Genomic DNA, 25,236 nt, shown 5'->3' on the forward strand with positions numbered 1-25,236 from the left:
GAGTCTTGCATAAGAGCAATGTCAGACAAAAATTGATTATCTCTTTCTACCAGTCAACAATAGAAAGCGTCCTTTCATACTGTATTACAGTGTGGTACGCTGATTTGACAGCCACGGACAGGAAGTCCCTACAGAGGGTGGTGAATACAGCACATGATATCATGGGCTGTCCCCTGAGTTTGCTAGATGACATCGCAGGAGACCGCTGCCTCAGGAGAGCTGAATGAAAAAAAAAATAGTGGTGCAATTGACTTTCGACAAGCACACAGAGTGCGAACAAGAGACTGTATGTGGGGGGGGGGGCTTGTTTAATTTCACTGCACACAAGTGGTGTAGTGACAGTAAAGGTTTGTTATTATTTATTTTATTAAGAGCATAGTGCCATTTTTTAACTATATATATACACACACACACACACACACACACATACCATTTGAGTGCAATAAAACCCCTAAGCAGTTTTCAAGAAATATTAAAATTATCAATAAATTTAAAACCATTGGAGGTACAGTCACATCCCACTCTAGCCACTGGCAAAATGTTCATTGATGTTAAGGTTCTGGATTGTCACCTTAACCATATGACATAAACTGGGTGCATACATGTGTTCACAACATGTACTCTGTTTATCACCGCTGACTACAAAGACTTCTCATAACATTTGCTAATTAATTTTCAACGGATTGTATCCAACACTGCCCATGTACAAGCCGAACAGCCTTCTGTCCACACAATGTTGGCTTCGGCCCAGTACAGTATTTACTTTGTTCTTTTTTTAATAGATACATGGGTGATCTGTTGCAGCAGCCGATGTGTATTTGTTTCTTAATGCATTAATAGCACATGAATGTAGAAAGCTCTTAATAACCTTTATTTTGCTTTTCCTTGCACTCCCAAAAATAGTACTACAATTTTATGAATGAATTACCCAAGTGACACTACATCCTGAACTGAGCAAAGGGATTGCAAGTCCTAAAATTTGCCCACTAGCATCCGAAAGCAGGTATGGGGGAAAGGCCACATCTTTGTGATTAAGGTCATATATTACATATACAGTACATATACGAATCTACCTACTGTATATTCCTGCGTATAAGGCTACTTTTTAACCCAGGAAAATCTTCTCAACAGTTGGGGGTCGTCTTATACGCCGGGTCGTATTTCTTATACGGCGAGTATATCCCAAACTATATTTTAACTGGAAAAGTTGGGGGTCGTCTTATACGCACAGTCATCTTATATACATTGTTACAGTGCCTTCCTAGTTGCCTTCTTGAATAGGTCATGCTTCCTAAACTACAGTGGGTGTGATCAGTGCTTAATTTCTAAAATATGCTCAAAGCACATCTCATCTCTTAGCTGGAATCCACCTTTTCTAATATGGGATTACTCTGCATGCTCAGAAGCAGTCCAATTATTTCTATTTAAAAAACCCTTAGGTAGAAAACTGATTCTAGAGTTGAGTCCTGACTCCGATTAAGCTCCGTGTCAGAGATTAGGGAAAGAGAAGATCCTAAGTGCGCAAGTAACCAGGTTGGCTGTGTTACCTTCCCCTCCTGTTCCCTGGCACTAAGCTTTCCCCCTCTTGAGTTACAGACTCGCACTTTATAATTAATGGGTGGTATTTGATCAAGTAGCTTTCCGATTGGTCTAAAAGCAGCTGCCATTTGCAGCAGAGGGTGTTCCCAGCCCCTTGGGAATGGCATATCTGTAGTGAGCTTTGTCATGAGGCTCATGAAACTCCCTGGAAAGCTCCTTGTAAGTTTCTGTTCCCAGCTAGCTTTTCAAAGCACCACAAGTAACAAAGCAGTCATCAGGACACTCAGATTTCAGACCAGAGCAGTGTGTGTATAATGTCTCAAGCTATTTGGAATCATTGTACAGTACAGTCACACCTCGGGTTAAGTACACTTCAGGTTGAGTACTTTCAGGTTAAGTACTCTGTGGACCCGAAAGTGTTTACTTCCGGGTTCCGCTGCGCACGCATGTGCAGAAGCAATCTGCACGCTTCGTGCATGTGCAGAAGTGTTCTGCGTGCTTCATGCACACGCACTATCGCTGCTCGGGTTAAATACTTTTTGGGGTACAAATGGCACCCCGGAACCAATTAAGTTCTTAACCCAAGGTACCACTGTAAATGTTTGTTTATTTTTCTTCTACAATACTGTCTTATTTATTTTATAGTACAGTACATTGCTTATTGCCTTCATTTTATGGATCAATGGTCTCGTTAGACAGTAAAATTTGTGTTAAATTGCTGTTTTAGGGGGTGTTTTTCATTGTCTGGAACGGATTAATCCACTTTCCATTACTTTCAATGGGAAAGTTCGCTTCAGGTTAAGTACGCTTCAGGTTAGGTACAGACTTCCGGAACCAATTAAGCACTTAACCTGAGGTGTCACTGTAGCTATCTGTCAACTATCTCTTGATCTACAACTGAACAATAAAAAAGAAAACTGGTGTTTGATTAGAGGCAATTGTTCCATTCTCACAAAAACGGACCCTTAATTCTTGGCTGCTACAAAAGATGCCTTCTAAAGCCCTAAGACTGCCCTGGCTCACAGCACAAGGCTATCTCCTTATCAAAGGCAGACATGCAGACTTCAGATGGCATAGATAAAACTGGGACACCTTTATAACACACAGACTTCAGATGGCATAGATAAAACTGGGACACCTTTATACAGAGGGTTGAGTTGCAGAGAAAGACAATAGGCATTTCCCCATGTTCCCAATACCAGATTACTGTATATACTGGATTGTACTCAAGTCAACTTTCAATGTGCATATTAAACCTACATGCATGAATAATCTGAGTAGCAACAGTGGAGAGGAGAGGTGGGGAAGCCCCATTGTACTAGCAATGGCCCAATAAGGTTAGTCTGCTTGGATCAGATCCTTCTGTGTGGTACAATCATTTATACATTGCAAAGCACACACACACCCTCATTAATTAGTACTAATAAATATTTAGTTTTCAAAAAATTATACTGCTTAAAATAATAAAACTCTTAAGAGGTTTTCACAAAAACAATAAGAATAAGCATGTTTCCACTAACTAATATTTATTTAAGAATTATATTAAATGGTACTCAGTTTTCAGATCGCAAGAGATCTTTTAGATCTCACATACCTGAGGCATGCGCTTTCCAGAAATGTTTTTATAGTGAGACAGTACAACTTTATATCAAGTAATAGACCACTTAAAGCAAACTTACCACAAAGGTGTCACTACTGTCACAAGCTGAATAAAGGTGATTATGGATATGAGGGCTGAGCGTATGATTATTAGCTCAGAGGTCTCTCAGAGACATTTGAGCTGCATCATTATATCTGACACATTATATCTGAAAATGCATCCTGTGGCTGTAGAAGTTGGATACAATCCTCCAGAGAGCAGCTGTTATGTGAGGCTCACTTTAAAAGAGAAATGCGGGGGGGGGGGAGTCACTTTCATTTTTTGAAGGAAAAAAGTGACCAAATAATACAATGCAATGCAATAAATATATCACAAGATGGGGGTTGTCTTTCCTCTCCTTTCCCTGAGCAGCAATGCCTCCCAATCTCCCATCATCATGCATGCCTCTTTGCCATACTTGCAGGGGCTGGTGGCAGTTGTAGTTCAGCAACAGCTGGGGGGCGGGGGCGGGCCAAGGCTTCCCACACATGGTCTACTGGGGAAAAGAAGCATAACAATGTTTGCCTCTCGGTCTTTGGAAACAACATGTTGCCTCAGAGAGCCTAGCCCCATCTTCAGGTGGTGCAAAATCCTATTCCTCCAGTTTAGGATACCACCGCCAAACAGCTCAGAACCCTCCAGCTAGTCGGTAAAGCAAGTTTCTCTTTATTGCCATTTTCTACATAGCAAGGAACCTGTGTGGTTTGCCTACGGATGCAGACAAATTTGCAAAACAGCTGTTTTTTTCTTTTTACAGATAATAGAAAAACTCCTTTGGTTGCCCTAGTGAAGGTATCACCCTAAGGTGGTCTTGGAACTTGTCCTATGGTCCAACAGGCCTACTTATAGTTTGCCAGTGGGTAGGGCAGGGATTTAGAAATCCACTGCAAGTGAGTGTGGTGTAGTGTGTTCTTTCTCCCGACCCGTGTGTGTGTGCGTTGGACTTGGGCAACAGTGCAGAAAGCTGAGTCAGGCTTGGGCAAGTAATTTGTCATCTTACCTTCTATATAAGGCAGGCAGAAGGTAGAGAGGTGGATTGTTGGGTTATTTGCAGTAGATCACCAATATTTTGGGGGTGGATTGAAATATAGCACTAAGCCAACATTTCATCAGCCTAAGGATTTATGCTTTGGGGGGGCCATTATCCTTCTCTTCTCCCTCCTCCTACACTCCCCAACAGTTGACTCCAATTCCCATCTGCCCCAGCCAGCATGTTCAGTGGTCAAGCAGTCTGCTTGATGCTACAGAGAGAGTCTGAAGCTGCAGCAATGGAAGGAACAGGACCCTCATGGGATGTAAATACTCTGCACTCCCTCCATCTGGGCTCAGATTGAATATACAGTATGTATAAATAAACTATATATCATAAAGACACCAAGTCTCTCCTGTGCCTCATTTCGAAAGGAAACACAGACCCTGGGTAAACGCCTGGACCCCGGGAATCTAACACCACTGAGTGGCTGCGGTGGCATATAACAATACTGAAATTCAACATGTGAGCAGGGATACTCAAGGCTCTGTTATTCATGAAGGAAAGCACTGGAGGTAAGCATTAATTCTTCACGTTGGAGGCCTTTGGTGTAGGCTTCCTCAAGGAATATTCCCATTAATTTGACAGTCTAGAAATCTTCAGTAGGAAAGACTGGTTGTTTATTGTTCATTTAATGCATTTAAAAATATCTATGCATTTTAATATATGCAACTCTAAAATGACTTATTGCTCAGGGCAGAACTAAATTGCTTAGTCCCTGTATTCCCAAATGCCGTCTGGATTTGCTAATTCACTGCCCCTAGGTAAATCTAAAGTGGTGGCAGAGCTAAAGAGAATTGGGTAATATGGGCAGGAATGCTCCACAAGAACTAATAAACAATGACTCCACCAGATGACCTGCTTGTTCAGCCTCCATCCTGATTCACTTGCTGATGTGAGCTTGCATGGAGGTTAGATTACCATACATTTGGTCTTTACTGAGTATTTGTTCTGATTTGTTTGCTGGGAGGCTATATAACAATGAGCATCCATCCTAATTTGCTTGCCGCATGTTTATACTTCTTCCAGCTAGTCATTCATTCATCCCACCCTTTCTAATGCCTTTCCCTGGTCACGTTCCTAACCTCAGGAAAAAGTCAGTGTTAAGTCACGCTAGAGTGGCAGAACACATTAACCCACTTGGGCACTTAAATTTCTCAGGATGCATGTGAATCTCTCCCATAAAACAGTGGCAGTCTGGAGGTGCCTCAAACTGGACTGAACACCTGCCTGATTAGATGCATCCACATGTATACATTTATACATAGGTATATGTATTCATCCAAATGCTGTAACTGTCAGAGCTGCTATTTTTGTCTCCTCCAATTCTGAGCCAAGGCTGATCAGCTTTGCCAGCTGGGTGACAAGTAAGCCTTTAGCTCTGTGCCTTTAAGTGAAGAGGCAAAGCACTGGGCAGGGCTGAACTGCTGTGAGATCATTTTTCCTTTTCCTTCGTGCAAGCTCAGCTTCTGCGTCAGTGGCAGTCCTGTGTGCCAACAGCATGAGGTGGTAAGGCAGAGTAGTCGGGGAACCCAGAGCAGGATCTGCCTCCACCGCCGCCACCATGCCACTCCAAGACCTGGAGACACTTTGAAACAGGGCCCTTGTTCCAACCCAGGGATCTTCTGTCTACTGGTAAGAGAGCTGTATTGCAAGAACTTGGTGCAACTAGGGGAAATTGGGACATTTTGCTGCAGTGCTCGCTGGAAACAGAGAGGCAGCGAGAGAAGGAGGAACAAGCACTCAAAGACAAGCCACGAGTGTGTGCTATATTTCTAAAATGAGAGACAATGTTACTCTGGTGTGCACAGAAATGACACCATCTACCCTGGAAAGCATCAAGCCTAATTCAGAATGCACAGGATTTTGTTGTGGTTACTTGTTGGCAAGGAAAAAGCACTCTGTGTGTGTTCAGAGGTATGGCTGTTTTCTCCCATTCCCTGGCTGAGGCACAGTTAGTCCAGAAAATGGGTTCTGGTAAATGAAAGCCTTGAGTGGAGTGGGTTATTGATCAGATGTGAGCTCCCGAGCACGCATGCACATAGGTGTCACTCTGGATGTGAGCTCTAAAGCTCACCCGAGGGCTTGCATGGAGATGAGAAATGTGTGCATGTTTACTTGGAGCACGTATGGGTGATGCTCAGTGTTTGATGTGAGGCAGGATGTCGAGCATCTGTGCTCAAACGTAGTAGTTAGAAATAACTTTCTTTCTTGGATTCTTGACTGTTGAAGACAAAAGTGGACAGAACAAAGCCGAAGCTATTTTGCATCAGGCAGGGATGGGTTGTTTATTATAAGAAAATCCCAAACATCTGGGTACCAGGATATGAAACAGAGTGAAGCACTGAAGCAAGCCACAAGGGGACAGAGCAAATTAAATTAATTACTGATCACGGCACTTCACAGCCACAAGGCGCATATAGTAGCAATGCCTTTGAGAAGGTATTTGCCGCCTCAACTCTGCTTTTGTTCCAATGTGCATTTTTAATTCTGGGGGTTCATGCATGCATTTGTATGGCGTTCTACTAAATTCAGAAAGGAGCCTGACTCCTCATCCCTGGAAACCTGCCTTGAAAAGGGCAAATGTTTCAGGGGAGAGATTAAATCCCTGAGAGTTTTGTAAAGGAAAGCTGGCATTTTTGAAACACTGCAGTTTGTTCTGCTGGCTGCTACTTAAGGGTCAGTAAATCTTCCTCCTGGCCTTTGTCATATCTGTGAATAATAAATAAAATCAGGAAGGAATTAGGATGGGGAAATATAGTGAGTCTGAAGGATGAGAGCTGTGAGAGAGAAATGAAATGAGAATGGCTATATTTTCCTCAAGAAGAAAAATGTGAGGGGACAGAAGAAGGAGCTTGAAAAAGCTTTTTAAAAAGGCAAGAAAATGCTTTGGGAAAGAGGGGTGGTGTGTGGAGACCAATGAGGCCAAGGGTACTTTTGCTTTCTTTTAATGTACAAAGTGCTTTACAGTCTTTCAGATTTCAAAACGACTTTTTCTATGCTTACTCAGAAGTAAGCCTCATTGATTTAAGTAGGATCTACTTCCTAGTAAGTTTGCATCCTAGCAGCAACTCTGAGAGATAGGGTCATTGCCCCCCCCCCACCCCATTTTAAGAACACAGGACTAAGATTGTGTAATGTCATGCCAATGAGTTGTCAAGAGGTAGGATCTGAACCCTGATCCAAAAACAGATATTTTTTTTGCATCTGTTTAGAAACAGAGATTTGTGGTCAGAGTGATTGCTGAGCAGCAGAATAAGGTTGTAAGGAACACCAAAACGCCCTTGAGCACTTTTCCATCTCTTTCTGTCTCTGGTACTACCGTAAAAGTTCTTGTTTGGGGTGTACCAGAGTTCCACTGTGGATCAGGCACAGCTAGAGCTGTTAAGGCAAGGGAACAATTTCATCACTACTTGGAGATCTTACAAAACTCATGAGGTTATTGTGAGGCTGTTCTATTAGGCAAGCCCCTAGATTTCCTCTTGCAAAGACAGTCTCCAGGTGACACTTGTTCATCTATCCCAAAAGCTGTTCTTCATTTATACTCCTATTGGCATACACATAACATTGAAATGTTGGTTGTTGCTTTTAAATGACAATATTACTATGCATTCATGCAAAGTCCATCTTTGCTTCCTGCTAGTGTCACTTGAAATCCTACAGTAGGGCATCACCTTTCATAGAACCAACTAAAACATCACAAAAAAACAACAGCAACAATCTTGCTGTACCCGAAAAGCTAGTCAGTTTATTGTGGCTTAAGCAAATGTGTTGTATCTAGTCCACAAGTGCTTCTGTCAGAATAAATGCATTAGTCTTTCAGGTGCTACAAGACTGTTGCTTTTGCTGCATCAAACTATTAATCTTCAGATGGATCCCTTGAAAATATACAATCCTGACAGACTCTGCCTTTGGAAGCTGTTAACAAAATAACTAGCAGGCCTCCGGGGTTCATCACAGGTCTTCATCAGATAGGATGTGAAGCTAAACAGCAAAAAGGTAGAAGATAGGAGATGTTGGGGCCGGCGCTACCATTAGGTAGAGTGAGGCTGCTATTTCAGATGGCCAATGCTGGTGTGCAGTGAGGTGCTGGAGGACTGGTCTATCTGTGCACCCTTTAGGCAAGCCTGGTGCCCTTAGATGCAGTGGAGGATGGCCCATCACCAGTGCTGACATGAGATTCAACTCCCAGTCTGGTCAGCTTCTGTAAATGGAATGGAAGAGGCTGCCATTCTCACCCTTTGCCTCAGGCAGTGGAATGTCTTGACCCAGCCTGGGAGAAGCTGTTCATAAAAAGATCAAGAAGCACAGCCTGCTCTTTTGCATTATACTGAGGCAGCAGTGCGTGCTGTTAAGATGGCTGTATGTCTAGGCACCCTGGGCCTCCTGCTTTCACAATCCATGCAGCCCAATATGTGAAATAAATTGATGAGTCCCCCTTCCTTTCTTTTGTATGCAAAGGGGAGGAGGTGCGTTGCTCCCTCCTGCAGAATTGAGACAGGAGATTGCATTACTGATGCCAGACCTCAGAGGAATTAAATATAAGCCCTGGAGTTCAGTCTAGGATAAATTGCTTTCAGCTTCTGGGAAAGCCTGAAGCAAGGCACATTTGAGACAAGGCAAACTTGGTATCCTAAAGTGAATCCTGCAAGGCAGCTCAATTTGTTTTGGGACTCTGTATTTATTAATTTTGTTGTCTCTTTCATCACAAAAAAATAGCTAATTCCTTCCTTCCTTTCTTCCTTCTCACCCACCCACCCACTTTCTTGCCTGGCATGTACAGATCATTCTGCTGTTTCACCGCAGTACACCTTACTGCCCTCTCAAACCACTCTGGGGAAATGTCAAAATGGCTCGCCACATTTTGATATGGCTCACCACATTTGACATCTAAAAGAGCCCTTCAGCTATGAGGTCCAGAGTTATTGTGCAATTTCAGCACAGTAAAGGGTCAGTAGATTCTGTTTCTAACAGTCAATCCTTCTTACCAGGGAACTCTGGGAATTGTTGCTCTGAGTGGAATAAATGTCTTCTAACTGTTCTCAGCATCCTTAATAAACTACAGCTCCTAAGACTCTTTGGGGGAAGCCGTGACTGTTTAAAGTGGTATCATAGTACTTCATATGCATGGTGTGAATGTGACCTAGGTGAAGCTTGGATCAGGTCCAGCGTGGGTTTCCTTATGTTTTAAACCAGAGGTTGATAACCTGTTGAAGATGATGATGAACCTTATACTAGTCCAGTAGTAGGGAATCTCTAGCCTATGGTTCTAAGTTGGCCCAGCACAAGTCCCAATTTGGTCCACAAGGCTGTTTTCCCCAAACCACACCCACCTGCTCCATACCTGATGTCATGTGTGATGTTGTCATAAGGATCTGTCATAAGGAACAGTTGGGGAGTTTAAAGTGAGCTCCTAATTCTTCCTTTGCAGGTGTGGCTCGTAGACTGGCTGGGATCAGTGTCACAAACGAAATCAGTATACTCCAACATCATCCTCAGGGCCACAGTTTACTCATTCCTGTTCCAGATCCTTGCACTCAGTGCTATTTTTCTAGAAAAACAGGTACCGGAACTCACCCTTGTACTCTTATGGTGCCCACCTGAGAGGTGCCGGAACTTAGTTCCAGAAAGTTCTGGCCAAAAAAAGGCGCTGATTACAGCTACTTATATGACCGTATCAGCCTAACAATTCCCTGCACTCCAGTCATTTTATGTATTGCTGCAGATGCTTTGCTAGCTGTTAAATTTTGTATTTGTTTATTCCACAATAGCTGCTATTTTTGTCCTGCAATAAATTCTGAAGCAGAGTGTGTTAGTATACTGATCATCCCCTTAGGAATGTTTAATAGTTTGCTCTTACAATGCTTGCGTTGATTACACTGTAATCGCTGCAGAATGGCCACTATAATAATACTTAGACACATTCAGATACATTTTGGAGCTTTGGTTATTGGGGGGGAGAGGAAACGGAAGCATTTTCCTGTTTATGCCCATGTACGAGAACTGGTGTGGGGAACCTTTGGTCCTCCAATTTTTCTGAAATACATTTCCCAACATCCCTGGCCATTAGCCATGCTTGCTAGGGCGGATGAGAGTCCTAAATCAGCAACAATTGGAAAGCCAAAGGTTCCCCCCACCAACATAGCTGCCAAGTTATCCCTTATTTTAAGGGATTTTCCCTTATGCTGAATAGGCTTCCTCGCGAGAAAAGGGAAAACTTGGCAGCTATGCCCACCAACCTTCACTAGAGATGGGCTCCCCTGCTTCCCATTTGATTTGCAGAGAACAGGGAGAGGGAGGCAAGACCACTCTAGTGCCTTTGGGTACAAACTAACAACATCTAAAAAGTATCTCCAACATCTCCCCAAATGTAAAGTTAGAGACAAAATAGTCTCACTGTTTTATCAGGAACAGGTACCAGATAACAGGGAGCATCCCTGGCAAGCTGACCCAACCCAAGGCATTCTGCTGCCTGAGGCAGCAACAACAAGGTAGCACCTCCTGTTTCATGTACAGAAGCTGATCAGAGTGGCATTTGAATCTCAGTTCAACACCAGCAGTGGGGCACCACACTAGGAAGCCTCCTTAGTGCCTTACACTGAATCAGACCATTGTTTCATCTAACTCAGTATTGTCTACACCAGGTATCCCCAAACTTCGGTCCTCCATATGTTTTGGACTACAATTCCCATCATCCCTGACCACTGGTCCTGTTAGCTAGGGATCATGGGAGTTGTAGGCCAAAACACCTGGAGGGCCGCAGTTTGGGGATGCCTGGTCTACACTGACAAAAATATACACGTGCCAGAACCCTGACCAGGGTAAAAAAATGGAAACTTTACTTACGCTAATAAAGCTGTCTTGTTCAGAAATCACACTATGCTGGCCTCAGGGTAAAGGCTGGGATTCACCATATTTTCAGCGTTAATCTCTTTGGACTTCTTCCATCTTCACAAAGGTTTCCATCCCCTGTTAGCTATTTTGGATCTTTTTCACAGCACTATGCCCTAAGGGCCGCTACTGTGTGTGTGTCAGCTTCTGTCTCACAGCAAAGCAGCCCACTCCTGATAGCAAGTGTCAGTGTGCAAGCAAGAGAACGTGCTTGGGGGAAGCCCACATGCAAATGCCACAGAGAAGCCTTAGGCAACATAACCACATGCTTAGTAACATGAATGATGCATCAATAAACTGCACAAGGGAGGTGATTAGATTGAGAAGAGCTAGAGAGAGAGAGCTCAGGGTTTTGAAAAGGGACTGAACGGTACAAAACTAAGAGCATCAGAACTTCCAAGAACCAGACTTGGACACATAATTGGTGAGCTTGCTGCTAATGCATGAAAAGGCTGATATTCAGAGAGAGTTTATTCATTCATTTCATAACAATTTATACACTGCTTGGAAAAACAAACAAACAAACCTCAAAGCACTTTGCAGAACAAATAAAACTTTAAAATTATCAGTGAAAAGCATAAAACTATTTAAAACAAAATAAAAATAAAAACCGGCAATAATCTAAAAACAGATGAAAACACACAGCAGCATTCTACAGATCTGTGACATTATTCTTCAATCCCACAGAATTGAGGAACTTCTGAACCACCGAAATGTCTTACAGGATTGTGGTGTGAGAGAGTTGCAAATGTATCCGCTTAAAGAATAACATGATAATGAAATGTAGCTTAAATGAATATGCTTTTCATGGATTTAACACATTCCTTTCACAATTAAACAAATACAAGTGTAAGCCTGAGAAACATTTGGTGGTGGAAGGAAAGACTCACCTGTGCAGGTATCACTCGCTGGGTCAGATTTTTGTTTTTAAGAGGGACAACAGATCCCTTTGATTTTTAAAAAGCCCATAGGATTTTCCTGAATATTCTTCCATCTCTGGCAACCTTGATTATGATGCAGGGTTTAAAAACATTTGTCCTTAGAAGCCCCTTAACAGTTTTTGTAATGACATTTACAGTAATGGCAAAGACCATTGGTGATTGCAAGGTTAAATCCTCCCAGACCAGATGAATGTAAAGAACATACGGTTATCAAATGGCTACTAGCCAAGAAGCCCAGCATATACATAGTCTTGCCAGGAGCATTATGGTTTTGGAATCCTCTAATGGCTATTATTCTGAGTACTGCAGATGAAATGTTTATCAGCTCTGGGCTGTAATAGAATTCCATTTTCATCAATCACTTCCAGATCACAGGCAACTGAGGTCCAGATCCTAGGAATATCCATTACTGATGACAGTGTGAAATAAACTATGGTATAAACCTGGATTGTTACTGCATGTCCTCGTCCACACATGTCTGTGATTACAGCAGGAACACATGTTTGGGTTTTTAGCTAGTTTGAGTCACAGCATGCCATGGGACAATTTATACAAGGGTGAGTTGGATTTGAAGAATATGTGGTTTATCATAAAGAGAGGAGGATTGATTATTGACATAGACAGCATGGAGCAACCTGAATCTGGACACTGACAGCTTAGGGGGAAAAAACTCTTAAAGGTTTGATAATCTAAGGAAGAGCATTTCTTGGGACAGAGGGAGGGGGGAGAGGAAGGTATTTTGAGCTTTCTCTGAATCGAAGTTTGCTTGCCATGGATAGTAGGGTGCAAAGGGATTTTCCGATGCATAACTTGGGTGGAGGTTTCTATCCTTGATGGATGGTGAGCGCTGATGACTGACTATGCATATACCTGTAGACACCACAGTATTCCAGGTACAGAGCTAGGCTTAACTTATTTCATTGGCTCCAACAAGATTTAGTCAGGGCTAACCTTTGCTGCACAGGAGCCATTATTTCCAGATAAGGTATATTGCATTCAAGCCAATAGGTTTTTCAAGTAAGGCGATTTCTTCTGGAGGAAAACAACACCACAGTGTGACAATTTCCAGAGGTCCCAATGGAAACAATGGAAGAATGAATATAGCAAAAGTGGGGCTCCTTCACACTTTTATGCAGAGTGCTGAATCCTGGAACCCACCTTAGACATGGACCTATGCAGTTGCTTTGGAGGAAATACTTATTCCTCAGGGATCTTCCGCACAATCATTTTTATGCAGTACTGTATAAGATATGTGCTTCCCAAATCTACATATCTGCCCTAAAGGTAGTGCTGTACTTGTGTTGTTGTATTACATTGTTTTTCTGAGCATCTGAAGTGTGAAGCTTGTGCCTGAGAAAATGCATTTTATAATTACATTTAGACCTCTTCTCCAAGGAGCTCAATGCGGTGTGTACATGGTTATCCCCCTCAAACCCTGATAGCATGTCTGATGCTATTGCTGCGTGGAATGTTGTTACGTGAGTGTTATGGACATCCCTGTGCCATTGTTTGTGATGTCATTTGCAACAGAACTCTCTCCCTTCCACCTGGACCTGTTCCCCTTTGTGTGCCTATTCTTAAGGTTTATTTTATTTGCTTTCCAAAAGAGAGAGGGGTGTGTGTAAGCAATCTACTGTATGAGTCTTCCATGAGGCTACATCTAGCCAGATTCGTAAGAAAAGCTGAATAGTGGCACAGATATCCTGGTTCCTTAAAAGTATCATCCTGTCTCTTACATGTTACCAATAGGAGCCTTAGAACTGTGGTAGTGCTCTGCACATGTTGATGCTGTTAGATGTGGTGCTCTCTAGGTGTTGGGGACTACAATTTCCATAAGCCTCAGCCAGTCTGGCCGAAGGGTAGAGATAGTGGGAGTTGAGGTTCAATAACACTTGGAGGGATATCACATTGGCTACCCTGGCTTAGCACATGGTAGGGAACCTTTTCCCTATCAAAGAGATGTGATTTTTAAAAAGGGGTGTGTGGAAATGGATTCTGCGTATCAGATTTTAAACATTCTTCCTGCTAAGAGACAGTATACACTGCTCTCTCTCCTCTCCTCTCACCCTAAATCACATTTATTCTCACGACAACCTTGTGAGCTTAGGCTAGGCTGAGAGACAGATTGACCTGAGGTCACCCGGTAAGCTTTGTGGCTGAGCACTGATTTCAACTCAGGTTTCCACCACCTAAATCTGAGACTGTAACCACTAGTTCTCATGGATAGGCTATTTAATTTTTTAATATTTTTAAAGCACTGGTCCCAGTCAATAGGTGGGATGCTTTTTCAGATGATACCTCTTATTATCATTATCATTATTATTACACTTTTGTACATGGAAAGCGTTATATAAATTATTAAGAGTAATGATTACAAAGCGCCTTGGACAAGGCAAGGAAAATAACAAGAGAAACTAACATTAATTTAACCTACTTTTGCCAGTGTGCTCCTAGGGTGCTCCTTGCAATTCCCGACATGGTCTATATTTTGTTGCTTGAGCTGTTTCAAGGTCAGCGTCAGCTCACAGCTGTCACATCGCACAAAGATCGCATGTTCAGGGGCTTGTTCAAGGTTCATATCATTTTCGGTTCTTTCTCTCTGGATAGCCATCTCCTTGGGGAAGACAGCTTGGCTTTGCAATGGGAAAGAATGAGCTTATGCATGGAGATGATGGTTTCTCATGGCAAAGCATTGCACTTGCCTTTCGCCATCATACAGGGGAAAGGACTGCATGTTCTACAGACTTTTACCTCTTCCCAGAAGTCGGCTGCTTCGTTCCATTAAACACACACCCATAATTTTGATACCCCAGTGCACCTTCTTTGCCTAAGAGCCCATTTTTGAGAGGATACCAAAAAAAAACCCACCTCCTACCGTAGGTACATTAGGAGAAAGGTTCAGCATTTAAAGAGGGGTCACCATCAAGAGTCAAATTCATTTCCAGAGACGCAGTCCCCTGCCCACTTCTCATCCTTTCCTGAAATGCTAATACTAAGCAAAGGCAGCATCAAGCTGGGATGAAGTCTGAACATGGACTTTAAAATGAAATTCTGCCAGGAAACTGCTGCATTACAGTTTGTCAGGCAATTCATTCAGGCCAAGTGCAGCTTGAATCCAGCTTGTAGGCTTGATTTTGTGTTGACATCACACTACATGGGTTCATTAGCTTATCAATGACAAAACATTAGTCTTACTACCTGTACTGCCTTGTTAATTGGACACTAACTATTTTGCTTTCAGGCAAACATTACTGCCTGCTCTTTTTGCATTTCACTTCTGTCTGAACTCACTCCTGTACATTTCTTCCTCCCAGAGTACGCTTGCTAATTCAGGATGATGATGATGATTTATTGAATTTATATACTGCCCTACACCTAGAGGTCTCAGGGCGGTTCCAGAGGTCTCAGGGTGGTCTCACGTGTCAGGATTACCCTTCAGGCTTCTGACAGAAGCAGACTGTGGTGCACAAAAGCTAGTAAATGTGTTGGCCTTGAAGGAGCCACAAAACACCTTGCTGTTTGTGCTCTACCAAACTAACACAGCTAGTCTTTTTGATGCTGCAATTCCTTGATTACCTTAATGAAAGACACTGCAGGAAGCCTGTTCCTCAGTCTAATTTAATGAAGTGGTACATTATTGGAATGATTGGACATGCACTTTGCCAAATTATATGGGAAAAGCAAATAACCAGAGCTTTCTGCCATGATTGAGATCCTTCCCCATTGCTCTCTGCTGTCTATTCAGCAGCTGAAAAAATAATTATTTTCTTTCCACCCCCAACTCCAGGGTAAAGCATTTGGTTTTCCCAAATCACTGTTTTGATGGGAAATTTGCTTTCATGCATTCCTTGGATCATCTCCTTCCCTACATCCCAGGCAACTGTTAAGATTGCTCAAATGTGTGCCCTCTCTAGACACTATCCTTTGTTTGAAGTACATTTCAGCTTCTCAAATGAACACTTTACATATGCATAACTGGTGTCCCCACCCCCACTCTAGGCTGTTGTAGCCCTTGATGGCGGAAAGCACTTACTTCAATGGCCCTTGATGGCTGGTGACTACTTCCAGCTACAGGGATTTGGGTTATGTTTTGCTCTGTAGGGCCTGAAAAAACAATTTGTCAGCTTTGTATTTAGCAAGAGAATTAGTATTCCTTGCATGTTTGCCAATTGTCCTGCTGTACTTTTAAATTAGCATTTTGGTTTTTTTGTGCCTCCAGTTATTCCCTCCTGACAAGGAAACAGACCCCATGAAAGACTGTCCTGGAACATTCTGTTGCTTGGGGGGACTGAGAAGTGCATTTTTTGAGACAGAGACAGAGACAGAGACAGAGACAGAGACAGAGACAGAGACAGAGACAGAGACAGAGACAGAGACAAGAAAGAAAGAAAGAAAGAAAGAAAGAAAGAAAGAAAGAAAGAAAGAAAGAAAGAAAGAAATTAGAGTAATGGCATGAGCTTTCATGGATGCATGTGATGGAAGTAGACTGTGGTCCACAAGAGCTTATGCCATTATAAATGTGTTAGTTTTTAAGCTGCCGCAAGACTCTTGTTTTGCTGCACCCAGACTAGCATAGCCACCTGTTTGGAATTTGTAAAAAAAGAAAGCCTTTGTAAAAAGGATAGCCTTCTCCTTCTCTAAATTGCTTTGGAGTTTGAAAGGGGTTAAATAAGTAAATGTGCTGCCCATTTTTAAATCTACAGATGCTAAAGCAGGCCATTCATCTAGTGGCCAGTGCCAAGTAAAAATCTCTATCTGATAGGGTTGGGAAGGTTTTCTGCATTGAAAGAGAGTTGGTTTTGTTTTCCAGCTGAGATCTAGACAGAAGTCGCCCTGGTGGAGCAAATCCCCCCCCCAAAAAAGCTAATTACTGTGGTTGGGGGGCTATTTTAATTAAAATTGTAGCTGTGGAGGAAAAGGTTAAATCTTCTCTCTTTATGTGCTGCAGTCCTAATAAAAACTTGGTGGGTGGAGGGGAAGTTCCTGCTTGTGGGCTTCTCATAGGCATCTGGTTGGTCACGGGTGGTGCTTTGGCCTGTCACTCTCCCTCCCTCTCCCAGTATTTTGAAATCAGTCACTTTTTGCATTGATGGGTTACCAAAGTAAAGAAACCTTTGATCACTGACCCAGTTAGAACAAGTCTTAGTGGACAAACCAAAGAAATCATTATCCCAGTTTTTTTTTTGTATTACATTGAGCATTAAGACGGATCAGCCAGGATGTATCATGAAATTTAATGGGAATTTTCTAAAATATACATCATTGCAATTATGAAAGCATATGTGGAACCACACAGATAAATACGCAGCGGCTCCACGTCTGAGAGAAAACTGCATCAAAATGAGGGTGCTTATTGTGATATTTTCCTGAAGTGCTATGAAGAGAGAATATATATATTTTTTATCACTGCTAATGGTAATGCGAAGAGGTTGTGGAAATAAATCCTAGCAGCAACAACAAATTACCCCCCCTTTTTTTTACCATAAATCATTTCTTGACCATAAGGTATTTTTGTGACTTCTATCAAAGGACTTATAAGGCGATTAAGGATAAAAAGACACTTCTGTATGAATGTGGAACGAGAATTGCTTATGCAATACATCAGAAAATAAATCAGATACTGAGACTTCAGAAAGTGCTAGGTCAAATTACGGGATATGGCAATTCTGAAACCAATGAACTCTCTTGTGTTCTAGGTGATCGTTGTGCCAACCCACGGGGAGAAGAACCATGACTTCAGTTCTCTACAGCGTCCGTGAGTATTCTCTTGAGTCTCCAGGGAACCTCTAGATTGCTACCTCCAGGTTTTGGGTAGCCTTCGGCAACATGCCATCCGCAGTTCTTCCCCCAGTGACAGTCCTTGCAGCCATCAGTGGTGCTCATCCTATCCCTGTGGGAATGTTAAGGAAGGTAAGAGAGGATATATTGTTTTGATATTATCCCTCCTCACTCACACTAGTGAGTAAACAGCAGAGCAACATTCCTTTTGCAACTTATCGGAAGCAAGTTGATGATTCGTTTGAATCCTTTAATTAAGCAATCCAGTCTGGGTTGTCCAGTCTGGATTGTTCCTGGTAAGTTTCCCCTTTATTTCCCTCTTAAAATAATAACAACACAAAACAGCCTTCGTTAAAAGTAAGAAGTTTTACTCACATTCAGTTCACAGCAGGAATCCGAAGGCAGGCTTTATCTTGTGGTTACAGTGAAAAGAAGTCTGAGCTTCATCTCAGACTTTCTGCTTGTGGGCTCCATTCTGTGTGAAGGTTGAGCCATGTGCTGGCTAAGAGCCATCAAGAGTAAGAGGGTAAAGAGTGAGATGGTTGCATGGCCAGCCCTTTTATCTGGTCAGCTAGGGTCACTCACGCCCATCTACCTGGTCATACACAGGGGGAGGAAGCTCCAGAGCAGGTATGACAGGAAGTCCTCCCTGTCTGGAGCCACATCTCCCTGTGTGTCCATTCTAGGCAAAAGGAAAATGTTGTACTTGACTGCTCTAGTAATAATACATCCCACACACCCTCTGGGACCAAGGCAAGTTGTGACTACTGTTGCTGGAAGCAAAAGGAGATCTGAATGTAGAATCAATATGTTTGCCCTACAGCAGCCTTCCCCAACCTGGTGCCTTCCAGATCTTGTTGGACTCCATCTCCAATGCACAGGGATGGTGGGAGTTGTAGTCCAACAACAACCAAAGGGATCCAGGTTGGGGTAGGCTGCTTAGAAGGATGTTATGGAATGGCTGTTTCATTCAGATCATAATGTTTCCTCCAGATGCTGGGTCTTTATTTGAATTTGACATCCCATCTCAATAGGGTCAGTTTCTGTTCCTTATCTGGACGCTTATATACAGACAAATATTCCTTGTGTTGCCCATCCTACATGGGCCCTGGCCCTCACTCACTTTCTGATGTGAAATGCAGTCCCCTCAATCTCCTGCTCAGGCCTTCAGCTGGATGAGAACCTGGAGAAGATGCAACAGGGGACAATGATGCGCAAGGTGAAGTCCAAGAACTGGAAGAAACCCCGGTACTTCATGCTACAGGATGACTGCATGACCGTCTGGTACAAATCCAAGATGTCTGGCAAAGCCAAGTCTGCCTGTGAGTTCCACTCCCTGCTCTGAATGATAGATAGCAAGGCTGGTTTCCATGTCACCTTGTCTTTGCGCTTGCACTTTCAGGCAAGCATATAGCACAATGTGGGGATCCTTTCATAAGGGTTGCAGAATGTCCAGATTGCAGAAGCCCCCACATGAAACTGTTTAATGACAGTCTGGCAACACCAGTCATTGGAAGAGATCAGAATGCAAAAATTGCACAATTCCAAGCCAAAAGACTACTTAACTTGATTTTTAAAAAGTGCTGGGCTGCAGCAGACTTCCACCGGGGAACAAGAGTACTGCTAGGTATTTAAGAGATTCAAGGCACAGACCCATAACGTAGATGCCAATTTAGATGCAAATTTAGATTGAATTTCAGATTGGGGTGTGAAAACTCTGATTCTTGATGTCACACTGTGCCAACAGGATGTTCTGGGAACAATACAATTGGATTAGACCCATCCTCAATCTCTTGGCAAGATCCACCAGCTGAAAAGAAGGCTTGTGGGAGTGGTTGGTTGCAGGGATACCAAAGAAGGATGTCAAAAAACGCCAGAGTGATCAGTTCTAGTGCTTTATTAAAAGAAGGTGTAGACTTACAGCAAATCAACCTGCCAGGTCTCCTAGCCTTTACAGATGCTGGATGGACACTGCAGCAAGGCGATGGCTTGTCCGCACCCAAGCAAACATGTAGACATCCTTTATGTACAAAACAACATACATCAGTTTACTCAGAAGCGCTCATCACACCTGGCCAGTGAGACCATGGATGGCAGCTATCCAAGGCTTCTCCCCTCTCAGGGGCTAGAGCCCAGCATCCCAAGGCTCACAGAAAAGCATAGCATCGAAGCAAGCCACTTAGTATACATCAAAGCAAGTGTAAACACACATGAGCTCATTCTTGCAACAACTACCAGTTAGTTTGGGGTTATCTCAACTACCAAGATGGTGTCTGCATGCCTTCCAGAACAATTCCCCTTTGGTTCAACATACTGCTGCCTATGTACTTATTAAAACTGCAAGTCTTGTCTGACATCTAATATGATTTCTCTTTCTTTCGTGTGTGTGTGTGCTTTTTCTCCATCCAGCTGTTGCCAATACTTACTTGCAAGTCCCTGTCATCATCTGATATCCAGCAACAGATCATCACAATGTGTACTACAAAGGGAAATGTTTGTGTGCATCTGCTTGTGTGCATGTTATGTTCTGAATGTCTTGCAAGGGGCATTTTAGATGTGCCTATCTGAAAACTAAAAGAGCACTGGGTATGGTGTACTGAACCTGACTTTCCTATATGGTGCCACTGGAAGGGGGACTGATCCTATCACGAAGTAAAGTGAGGTGATGACCTCAGGCAGCAGGAATTGAATATCAAATTGCCAGCCAATTTAATTGAAGTTTTTATGCATATGGTGCAATTTAGATTTTCTACCTTAGTCATTAAAATATGTTTCACAGGAAGAGAATATACTATATTTGGATTTAGCCTTGAGTGCTGGAAGTTATCCTCTGTTTGTTGCATAATCTGTTCTAGTACTGGATGTTTTCGTTCTGTCATCCACAGAGATGTTTAATTTTCTCTTGGAGTTTCTCTGAATGCCCGCCCTGCTGCTGGAACTTCTCCAGGCTAATGGTCCACTGGGTGAAACCATCTTGCCCACAACTGCAACTTTAAGATGTCTTCTGCCATCAGTTTATGCTGGATGTACATTATGTCCCAACATTAATTGATCCAATAAAATGCTTTTGCATCTCTTCCCCTGTGATCTGCGGAGGACAAAACTCTGTGACAGCACAGTAGCTCAGGACAGGATAGGAAGGGCTTGTGTGCAGAAAATCCTAGGGTCAATCCCCAGCATCTCTAAATTGGACTGGGAAAGACCCCTATCTGAAATCCTGGCAAGCCAATATAGACAATAAAGGCCTAAATGGACCAATGATCTGACTCAGTCTAAGGCAGATTTCTATGCTCTTACAGGGTTGTTGAACTAAGGTAAAGATAAAGGACCCCATGGCGGTTAAGCCCATTACCACATCTCATCAGTGCAAGGATCATAGCTGCCAAGTTTTCCCTTTTCTCACGAGGAAGCCTATTCAGCATAAGGGAATTTCCCTTAAAAAAAGGGAGAACTTGGCAGCTATGGCAAGGATTTCCACTTCTGCAACAGGACACACCCCATTGCTCCCCCAATGTGGGTCCTGCGCCCCACAAAATCAGTTCCAGAGGGTTGGGGAAAAACCCCTAGAACATATTTAGGGAGCATGCACAGGGGGAGAAGAAGTGGAGAGGGTTCCACTGCACAAGCTGAAATCCTTGTGCTGATGGCATCTTCATGTAGTGCTGCTTTGGATATAACCGTGTTACAGAAAAATCCAGGTGCGAGGCTGCTCTGACAACCGCTAGTTAAGAGTTGGGTGAATAGACAGACAGACATACAGACTAAATAAGATGAATATGTGAATAGATGAATGCTAGGTAATGATGCTGATGCTGCTACGTGCAGGGTCCAACCTAAGAAGCAAGGGTCTAATTTTGTACCTTAAGCTCTAACCTTTGCATGAAGGCTGATGTTTCTTGGCGGTTATCCCTCTCTCTCAAGTCTCAGTGAGTGATGTGGAGACCGTGCGCGAGGGATACCAGTCGGAGGTCCTGCAAAGTCTGGCGGAGGAGTTCCCAGCCGAATGCTGCTTCACGGTCGTCTTCCATGGGCGCCGTAACAATCTAGACCTAATTGCCAGCTCAGCGGAGGAAGCTCAGTGCTGGATCCAAGGCCTGCGGCGCCTTGTGGAGATTGTCACTAACATGGACCAGAAGGAGAAGATGGATCAATATCCTTACGTTGAATTATTCATTGTCCATTTCCATGCCTGGAAAGCCTGCCCTCGAGAGCTCAACTTTGTACAGTATTTGTTCTCCAATACTGGTCATACGACTCAGGATCCATATCAAATATGAGGTTGGTATCAACTGTACCTTGGTAGCAGAGCACAAGCTTTGCGCACAGAAATACTGGGTTCAATTTCTGGTGTCTCCAGGTAGCGCTAGCAAATACTCCTGCCTTAAATCCTGGACTGCTGCTGTCAGCCCATGTGAATGATCCTGAACTAGAGGGCCAGTGGATCTGACCTGAGATAAGGTAATTTCCTGTGTTCAATTTCTGACACTTGGATCTCTTTCTCTCCCTCCCTTCACAGCTTCAGCTGTCTCCACTATCTCTTCTGTGGTGCTTCCCTATCAATTCATTACTGTACTTCTGCAGTCACACCGTGTCCCTCTCCCTGCAATGAACCAAACTTTCTTCACTACCACCCAGCCATATCTTGCCTGAACTGCCCATTGTTCCAGTCTGCTTTGGTTCTGGCTTTTCCTCTTTTTATATACACTACTTGAAGCCATGCAAAACTGCAAATAACAGATTCTGAATAGAATGTATGGGAGGGGGAAGGTGGTGCCAGTTGTTGTATTTTATTGATTTCTGCTGTGAACTACTCTGCAATCTTAAATGGAGAATAATACATAAATGAACTGGCAAATAAATAGGTAACATTTTGAATGAATGTTATGAAAATTAAACCCGTGTTGGTGCATCTCAACAAGGTGCAATTGTTAATAGTTGCCAAATTCTAGGGATTATTAGACTGATGAGGAGTACACACAAGCACGTTTCTCGAAGCATCTTGGCTTGGCAACACTAGAGTGTGCTTTTGCGCTATGGCTAGTTTTGAAGACTTAGCTTTGCTCGGCCACTATGATACTGTTTTCCTTGACCAATGTCTTGGGCTGCACATGGATCTGTGACTGGTTCATGAAAGCTGATAAGGACAAGGATGGGCGTATGAATTTCAAGGAGGTGCAGCACTTGCTCAGGATGATGAACGTGGCTATGAATGAAGACCATGCCTTCCGGCTCTTCCAGGTAAATTTGGGTGCCGGGGTGGGGAAGTTACGGTACTGGGTTACACAGAGGGATCCCTGAGCTTGCTCTTCAAAAGATAACAGCACCTCATTTCCACCCATGATACACCCTAGTGCACATATATTCACTTCTGTTTTTCTTTGCTTACACGCTGTGCCCCCAAACATGGCTATTCTGTTGTACAGTATCATGATATCTCTCCGTCAAAGCATCACCCACCTGGCTGTGGCTCCTTGCCCATCTCTGTGTGTTGTCTGTTGTCTAGTCAAACTCAGTGATATAGAACAGAAATCACGGCAGGTCACCTGCAAAGACATCTCATGGCATCCCCAAGTCTCTCCATCATGTTGTTGATCTCAGTGGGGGCTGACAATGGACTCTGGCAAGAGCAGTGGTGGATCACCCCAGATCCAGAAGCTGCCCCCCCCATTCTACCCACACTCTTCATTTAATCCCTGACCCTTTACTACTCCTGCCTCCATCTAGTCATTTTGTGGTAGTTTAAAGCTCCTTGGGCAAGGACCACATGGCTATGATGTACTATGCATCAGCCAGTGCACATTTAGTGCTGTAGTAGTAGTAGTAGCAGCAGCAGCAGTAGTGTGTCTCAAGAATCCTCATGAGTAAACCTCCGATCCTGTATGCCCTGTGTAGCCAATGTGGTGCCTTCCAGATGTTGTGGACTGCCAACTCCCATCACCATCCTTCAACCACTGGCCAAGCTGACAGGTTGGAGTTGTAGTCCAAGCCATCTAGAAGGCCTCACATTGGCTGGCTCTGCCTCACCCCATTGCTTTTATCGCAATGTTCTCCTTTCTGCACAAAGGACCCCCTTGGTCAGAGACCCTTCCATTCCTTGCAGATTGCCGACAAATCAGAGACAGGTACACTGGAAGGGGAGGAGTTTGTGCTCTTCTACAAAGCACTGACTCAGCGGGACGAGGTGCTCGAGTTATTCCAGGAGTACTCCGAGGATGGCAAAAAGCTGACACTGTTGGAGTTTGTGGACTTCTTGCAACAGGAGCAGATGGAGGGGGCTGGCATTGATGAGCTCGCCATGGAGCTGATTGACAGATATGAGCCGTCTGAGACAGGTTGGCGGGGTGGGGGTGGAGGAGGAGGAGGAGGGAGAGCTGGCGTGCCCACAACTTGAACAAGTGCCCACGGTTAGCACAGGTTGGCCCTTGAATAGTGCCAAATCCTCTCTCAGAATAGGAGCTCCCAGGCATTGAGGGGGAGAGGGTGTCTGTGTGTCTCTCTTGTCCCACTAGATCTCCACAAAGCACTTATCACCACCTGCATCAGTTTCATGACACCTATTGCCATAGAAACTGATGCTTTCCCCCAGCACTCCAATGGCTCCTCTTTCACTGGCTTTGTCCAGTTCAGTGTCTTTTGTTTTTCTGGAGGCTAATTCCTCCTCAATATTGTTCTCTCTCCAACTGGCTCTCTCTTCCCACAGCCAAGGCTCGCCACATCCTGAGCATTGATGGGTTCCTCACGTACCTCTGCTCCCCCGATGGCTCCATCTTCAACCCTGAGCACAGGACAGTCTTTCAGGATATGTCTCAGCCCCTCTGTCATTACTTCATCTCCTCCTCCCACAACACATACCTGATGGAGGACCAGCTGAGAGGACAAAGCAGCGTGGAGGGATATATCAGGTAATCACAATCAAAAGGCAGTTGACTCAGAAGATACCTTTCACAATTATGACCTCTGTAAGATGTACTCTTTACACAAAGCTTGGTGACCAAACCACTTGAGCAAATTCAAATACAGTGGTGCCTCGCTTAACGAATGCCCTGCTTAACGAAATTTCTGCTTAACGAAATGATTTTTCGACCGGAGGTTGCCTCGCTAGACGAATTCATTTTATGAAAAATTTGTCTAGCGAATCACGGTTTCCCATAGCAATGCATTGAAATTCAATTAATGTGTTCCTATGGGCAAAAAAAATTTCAAAAAAATTTCAATGCATTCCTATGGGATTCGCTAGACGAATTTTTCGTTATAAGAAAAGACCCGTGGAACAAATTAAATTCGTCTAGCGAGGCACCACTGTACAGTCATACCTCGGTTTACAACCGCCTCGGTTTACAACCACCTCGGTTTACAAACACCGTGGACCCATCTGAAATGGATTAATTCACTTTCCATTACTTTCAATGGGAAAGTTC

The 25,236-nt window shown here is 43.5% G+C and overlaps 1 protein-coding gene across 6 annotated transcripts in view; it reads left to right on the forward strand.

Annotated features, from left to right (window-relative positions):
* The first annotated feature begins 5,585 nt into the window (after positions 1-5,585).
* Positions 5,586-25,236, forward strand: part of PLCD4 (phospholipase C delta 4) — a 34,428-nt gene continuing 14,777 nt past the window's right edge. Inside the window, exons 1-7 of one of the 6 annotated variants that reach the window (XM_088663125.1) lie at positions 5,586-5,843; positions 17,737-17,795; positions 18,982-19,140; positions 20,228-21,968; positions 22,927-23,056; positions 23,919-24,150; positions 24,519-24,720. In XM_088663125.1, coding sequence (XP_088519251.1) covers positions 21,943-21,968; positions 22,927-23,056; positions 23,919-24,150; positions 24,519-24,720 — 590 coding nt within the window. In that variant the 5' untranslated portion in view covers positions 5,586-5,843; positions 17,737-17,795; positions 18,982-19,140; positions 20,228-21,942. Of the gene's footprint in view, positions 5,844-17,133; positions 17,387-17,736; positions 17,796-17,816; positions 17,951-18,981; positions 19,141-20,227; positions 21,969-22,926; positions 23,057-23,918; positions 24,151-24,518; positions 24,721-25,236 lie in introns of those variants that run through there. The other 5 variants (XM_088663109.1, XM_088663104.1, XM_088663119.1 and 2 more) reach the window with 5 other exon arrangements.

This window comes from Zootoca vivipara, chromosome 1, assembly GCF_965207765.1.
Source record: "Zootoca vivipara chromosome 1, rZooViv2.hap1.1, whole genome shotgun sequence".
NCBI lineage: Eukaryota > Metazoa > Chordata > Lepidosauria > Squamata > Lacertidae > Zootoca > Zootoca vivipara.